The sequence below is a fragment of the Haplochromis burtoni genome, unplaced genomic scaffold, assembly GCF_018398535.1.
Source record: "Haplochromis burtoni strain Fernald_Lab_line unplaced genomic scaffold, NCSU_Asbu1 Contig_1234, whole genome shotgun sequence".
NCBI lineage: Eukaryota > Metazoa > Chordata > Actinopteri > Cichliformes > Cichlidae > Haplochromis > Haplochromis burtoni.
This window is the reverse complement of record NW_024583595.1, coordinates 6,131-12,934: the sequence shown is the minus strand read 5'-3', so window position 1 is coordinate 12,934 and position 6,804 is coordinate 6,131. Positions and strand designations below refer to the sequence as shown.

Below are 6,804 nucleotides of genomic sequence, written 5' to 3'. Positions count from 1 at the left end.
GTTGCTGAGCAGGCACAGAAAACCATCTCTGACCCGTTCATTAGTCAGCTGTCACAGGCTGACATGGAGGAGCTGAAGGCTCTGCAGAGGAAACTGACGGTCAGCATCCGTCTGGACAAAGGAGCAGAAGACCAGGACCCCGAGATCCACCTGGAGGGTCTGACCAGAGACGTGTTCACTGCTGAGTCTGCACTTAGGTCAGCAAACAGAGACGTGAATGTTTTTCAAGAATGTTCAGTGCAAGGTCCTAACTGCTTTTTCTATTTGATGACCATCAGGGACATCATCCGAAAGGTGGAGAGGGCGGAGAACTCAAAGAGACAGGCTTTGTTAGTGAGCAGCCTGGTAGAGTGGCAGTTTATAGGCCGCAGTGGTTCAATGGTGCCGTTTGACATTTACACCAACCTCAAACTGGAGGAGGCGCTAGAGAAGAAACAAAAGGTGACGATCAAGATCAATGATGAAATGTACACCGCTGATCCAGGACCTTCCGTTGGTTAATTTTTTCCCTTTACCTTTGTTAGATCACATTTATGAATTAATGTGCTTCTCGTTTTTCTTTTATATAAAATGTTATAAATAAATCAGTTATAATCAAGTGGAGTGAGTGGAAAGACACAACACATTTACACGTGAAAAAATAATTAATTGTTTAATTTTTCTTTTGAAAAAAACTGAACACGGGTCTCACAGACCCGAACACCATACAAGGGTTAAGTTTTTATAATAGTAATTTGCATATAATCCAGAATGTTATGAGGAGTGATCAGATGAACTGCATCGTCCTTCTTTGCCATGAAAATTAACTTAATCCCAAAAAAACCTTTGCACTGCATTTCATCGCTGTCATTCAAGGACCTGCTGAGATCATGTCAGTAATCGTCTTGTTAACTCAGGTGAGAATGTTGACGAGCACGAGGGAGATCATTATGTCAGGCTGATTGGGTTAGAATAGCAGACCTGACATGTTAAAAGGAGGGTGATGCTTGAAATCATTGTTCTTCCATTGTTAACCATGGTGACCTCCAAAGGAACGCGTGCAGCCATCACTGCGTTGCATAAAAATGGCTTCGCAGGCAAGAATATTGTGGCTACTAAGACTGCACCTAAATCAACAATTTATAGGATCATCAAGAACTTCAAGGAAAGAGGTTCAATTCTTGTTAAGAAGGCTTCAGGGCATCCAAGAAAGTCCAGCAAGCGCCAGGATCGTCTCCTAAAGAGGATTCAGCTGTGGGATCAGAGTGCCACCGGTGCAGAGCTTGCTCAGGAATGGCAGCAGGCAGGTGTGAGCACATCTGCACGCACAGTGAGGCGAAGACTTTTGGAAGATGGCCTGGTGTCAAGAAGGGCAGCAAAGAAGCCACTTCTCTCCAAAAAACCCATCAGGGACAAATTGATCTTCTGCAGAAAGTATGGTGAGTGGGCTGCTGAGGACTGGGGCAAAGTCATTGCTGATTGTTTGGGGCATCTAGAAAAAGACTTGTCTGGAGAAGAAAAGGTGAGCGCTACCATCAGTCCTGTGTCATGCCAACAGTAAAGCATCCTGAGACCATTCATGTGTGGGGTTGCTTCTCATCCAAGGCAGTGGGCTCACTCACAATTTTGCCCAAAAACACAGCCATGAATAAAGAACGGTACCAAAACACCCTCCAACAGCAACTTCTTCCAACAATCCAACAACAGTTTGGTGAAGAACATTGCATTTTCCACCACGATGGAGCACTGTGCCATAAGGCAAAGGTGATAACAAAGTGGCTCGGGGACCAAAACGTTGACATTTTGGGTCCATGGCCTGGAAACTCCCCAGATCTTGATCCCATTGAGAACTTGTGGTCAATCCTCAAGAGGCGGGTGGACAAACAAAAACACACTAATTCTGACAAACTCCATGAAGTGATTATGACAGAATGGGTTACTGTCTGTCAGGATTTGGCCCAGAAGTTGATTGAGAGCATGCCCAGTCGAATTGCAGAGGTCCTGAAAAAGAAGGGCCAACACTGCAAATACTGACTCTTTGCATAAATGTCATGTAACTGTCGATAAAAGCCTTTGAAACATATGAAGTATGTGAAAACTATTAGTGTAGCACAACATTATTTAAACTGAGCCCTTCCAATGATTTTTACAGATGACAGCGCTCTGCCTTCTTGCTGGGAGGACATGAAAGGAGACCTTGTGAAGTTGTTTGCTCTGACTCCAGGAGCTCAGGAATACAACGATGTGGAGCAGGAACTGACAAAGGCCGGACTTTATCTTAACATCATCAGCGTATGTTCAGTCACAAATACACAGAGCAGACTGTATGACTGTGACGGTTAAAAATAATTGGCTAGTAAAATTAAAGTTCTAAATTTCAACTTTAAATTGAGTTTGTTTCTCATAGACTGTTTATGAAATATGTGTGAAATTAAATTTTTTATACATCCCACAGAAACAAATACCTGATAATTTATGTCAGTGTAGGTTTTCATGCAGGTCATGCTTGAGATGAAGTCAACTGGACTTTTTAGGCGCTTAAAGATTTTTCACCTGGCATCTAAAAAAAAACATCCTAGAATTTCACTTAACAAATTGGAGCACAGACTTCTTTGATGGTCTCTTAGTGTTAACCACAGAGTAAGCTCCAAAAGCCATCAATAACATGGAAGTGGTATTTCTTAAATACACTTAAATAGATTAGAATATAAAAAATGAGCCCCTGTACAGTTGTTATGACTATATTTAGGACAGTGCAATTTTTTTTTTAAATTGTGCACTATATTTTCTGCTGTTTATTATTGCTGTGCAATATATTCATTTTCCTAATATTTTGTAAAAACTTCCCCTATATTCTTACTTTTTTTTTTTATACCTTACAGATTTAGATTTGTTTATTATTTATATTGTACAGTTCGATGGTGAGTAAATGCACCAAAATGTTATTCTGATGTGCACTAACTGGTGTATGTTCTGAATGACAATGAAGTAGATATTCTTGGAATTCTCTTCTATATTCTTATGAAAGAGACCAAAACCTTCTGCATCAGGCTGTAAACATGTTTATTTCTGCTGTAGTCTGTAGGACTGACTCACTACTGGAGGCAGCTTCAGCCATCCTCTTGGGGAGACCTGTGTTGTTTCAAAGTTCATGTACAGAGACAGCCACCCCAGTGTTTTCATGACAAGAACAGAAATATTATTAGAGAAAAGTAACAGACATAAGAAGGGGAAGAATTGTGAGAATTAATTAATGTTATGTTTGGACTCTTTTGGCAGATTGAACGTGTGCAAAATCCAGCACTGTGGCAGAACTACCAGATCCTGAAGAAACAAATGGAGACAAAGAATAAACACACAAACAACGAACGTCGTCTGTTTCACGGCACCACTGACACCTCCATCCATCTGATCAACAGCAAAGGCTTCAACCGCAGCTACGCAGGAAAAAATGGTAACCAAACTGACACACACAGAGTTCCAGTTAGAATATATTAAAATTAGTGCTGGTTCACATTAATTGCTAATCAAGCAGCATAATCAATGAAACCCTCCGCTTATCCCCCCTAAATAATGTGAACTGTTAAATATATTTTCTGGGGATTTATGATTTTTCATTAGAGGGGCATTTTAAGTGCACCTTGACTGATATATCAGCACAGCTGTGTGTGTATCAGCAGAGCTGACATATTGGCTGATATGAGCTATTTGCCAGTATATTTAAAACCAAAACAATGAAAATGTACAAATTTTGTCCACTAGAGGGCACTCTGCAACTTCCTTGTTGGCAACACGTTTGGACTTCAAACGACAACGAGCCTGTCCGATCAGACCGGGGCAGAACATACAAGAGTAATCCCAGACTTGCTGTCACAATAAAACAAAATTAGTTTGAACCCATATTGTGACATTATCTTACTGTAGACTCATAAGTAAAAAAAAACAAAACAAAACATGACAAATCTGTTGGTTTTTTTGTCTGTAAAATGATTATTTTATCAAAACTTAACTCAAATGTTTTTGAGCCATAAATTCAGCATTGACAGAGTAAGTTTTTTTTATTTTTTTATTGTTCTTTTCCTAATTGAATATAGCACTTGTTTTTACACACACACTCACTATTTTAACTATTTTAGTGAGGACATTCATTGACATAACGCTTTCCCTAGCTGCTTAATGAATGCCTAACCCTAACCAGAACCTAATTGTAACCCTGACACTAAAACCAAATTTTGAGCCTCAAAAATGCTTCAAACTTTTGAGGACCTGTGTGTGTGTGTGTGTGTGTGTGTCCTCACAAGTGACTGTTGGTCGTCACAAGTACAGAAAGTACACAAACAGTAGTGGTTTTTGACACGGGCAGTTGCCCGGGGCGGCATCGTGGTGGGGGGTGACATCACGGGTATCGGCAGAAAAAAAAAAAAATTGCTCGTACTCATGCTGCCCCGACATCAGCCAGCGCATATTGGGAATGTCGGAGGCACCGATCGGTTTTCTATTGCCCATTTGCTGAGAGTAAGGGCGCCCTCTGTTTGCAAGGTGCGCCTGCTGCTTGCGGCGCAGGGAGGAGAGGGCGGGGCGGCGGGGAGCAGCATCTAATAACCAACTCACAAAATAAAACAAAATAAAAACAAACCAACAAACACGAAAACAGCAGACATCATGATACAGACTTATAATTTGCACTGATGTTTTTTTTTTTTTTCTTGATTTTAATTCTAAAATCAAGTGAGCGCGAGAGCCCTCGGTGCACGTGCTCGCTGCTGAAGTCAAAGTAAACTTTATTGTCATCTCCACTACAGACAGTCCAGCATATAGAGACGAGACGACGAGGCTCCAGTTACAGCAGTGCAAGTAAACAAATAAATATAAGAAGAGTAAGAAAATAAATCTACACTTTAGGACTCGGGGTAAAGGATCAATAACAATTTAAAATTTATAATTTACAGTTTGATGATTTAAAGTCTCACACACAACCCATCGAAAGGGGAGGGGCCTGCTGCTTCCAAATAGAGCACATTTCATTCATAATGATGTAAATCCAAGCCCATCATGTATTCATGATTTGAATCCTGGGTTGTGTGAAATCCCAGAAATAAACCTTAGACAAAGTGAATCTGTGAACTAAGGTGTAGGTCTGTTAGGTTATGTTGTGGTGATCCTCGGTTGGGGGATTTGTGTTCATACTGGAGTGCAAAATTAAAACCAATGGAAGATGGACAAGAAAAGTTCAAAGCCATCAGGTGCTCAGTTTAGAAAAAAGAGAAAAGAAGAGAAACGAGCAAAAGATGCAGGTAAGCAGATGTGTGATTGGATGATGGCAGCTCATCCTGAACCAATCAGAGTCAGGAAATAATGTGCGTTACAGTTGCTCCAAGAAGAAATGGTAAAAATAGCAACAGTAACAGACTAAACTCCAAACAATACATTATGTTACAGATTTTAATATTAATTAGTCATTGTCAATTTGTCCTGTTCTCATTGTATGACAAATTATGATGGCTGTTTGGTAGCTGTTTGCATCAATGCGACACACACACATTGAAGAGAGAGAGAGTGTGTGTGTGTGTGTGTGTGTGTGTGTGTGTGTGTGTGTGTGTGTGTGTGTGTGTGTGTGTGTGTGTGTGTGTGTTTCTCTGGTGAAATTCAGTATGGTTCCGACAACAGTTTTATGTTAATGTACAATCCTTAATGTTTTGTGTATGGGGGGTGTGTGTGTGTGGGGGGCACAGAGGTGTTCGCCCAGGGTGCCAAACAGGCTAGGACTGCCACTGCTCACAAAGATGTCTAAACAGGAACACACACACAGGTCTGACTTGGCTAAATTCCAAGTCAAAAAAGAGGTTTCTCACACAACTTCACTAATTCCCAGGTGCATGTCAGAATGCACCTGTCAGACAGAAAAGTTGTATTCATCCTGGAGTTTGACTTCAAAATCCAGTTCAGTCAGTAAAGTGGGTTTGTGTCAAAAAATTAGTTTGTAAATGAAGTTACAATGGTACCAGAGAGCACAGTGGAGGAGCATCAGTCAGATTTCACTTAAAATTGCCCATCCACTTAACCACAGCATTCACTTTGTTTGGTCACAGGTGCGATGTACGGCAACGGCTCTTACTTTGCTGTGGACCCAAGCTATTCAGCAGGAAACTACGCCACGCCCGACACCAATGGACACAAGCGCATGTACCAGGCCAGAGTTCTAGTTGGAGACTACGCCCAAGGACGAAAAGGCATGATCACCCCTCCTCCCAAATCTGGGAGTGCCTCAGACCTGTATGACAGCGTCACAAATAACACTGCTAAACCAACCATGTTTGTGGTCTTCAATGATATCCAGGCCTACCCAGAATACCTAATTACATTTACATGAAGTGCCATACTCCCACTGTGCAACACGTCTCAGGAAAAAAAAAAGACCTGTAATATATGTTGAGTTCAAATTCAGTCAGCAAAAAACATTTCAAATAATATAAAAAGACTCTTTGAAAAGGCTTTTGTTATTCTAGTTTATCCTCTGTCAGATTTCACATTGTATTTTAAATCTGTTCAAAGGGTTTTTAAAGAAACATTAAAGTAGCACTCCAACAAATTCCAATGATTCTCTTGTCAATTATTTTTTACGCCTAAAGGACTGTACTAGTGTTGTGTATAGCGATATGTTGATAATGTTGTATTTGATTTGATATCAAGCAATGAATGGAATTAATGATTTTAAATTTGACTGGATATATTCCTGTAGTAGTGACTTGTGGTTTTGCTTTGGTCATGAAAGGCCATTCGCCTTTATAGAGCTAATGGTATTTGTGTTTCAAGGCCTTCTGACCT

The 6,804-nt window shown here is 40.5% G+C and overlaps 1 protein-coding gene across 1 annotated transcript in view; it reads left to right on the top strand.

Annotated features, from left to right (window-relative positions):
- Positions 1-6,568, top strand: part of LOC102307654 (protein mono-ADP-ribosyltransferase PARP14) — a gene marked incomplete at its 5' end in the record, with an annotated part of 20,654 nt that extends 14,086 nt beyond the window's left edge. Inside the window, 7 exon segments of the mRNA XM_042216751.1 lie at positions 1-197; positions 279-496; positions 1,032-1,501; positions 1,930-2,002; positions 2,111-2,271; positions 3,259-3,433; positions 6,069-6,568. Coding sequence (XP_042072685.1) covers positions 1-197; positions 279-496; positions 1,032-1,501; positions 1,930-2,002; positions 2,111-2,271; positions 3,259-3,433; positions 6,069-6,349 — 1,575 coding nt within the window.
- Positions 6,569-6,804: the final 236 nt, after the last annotated feature.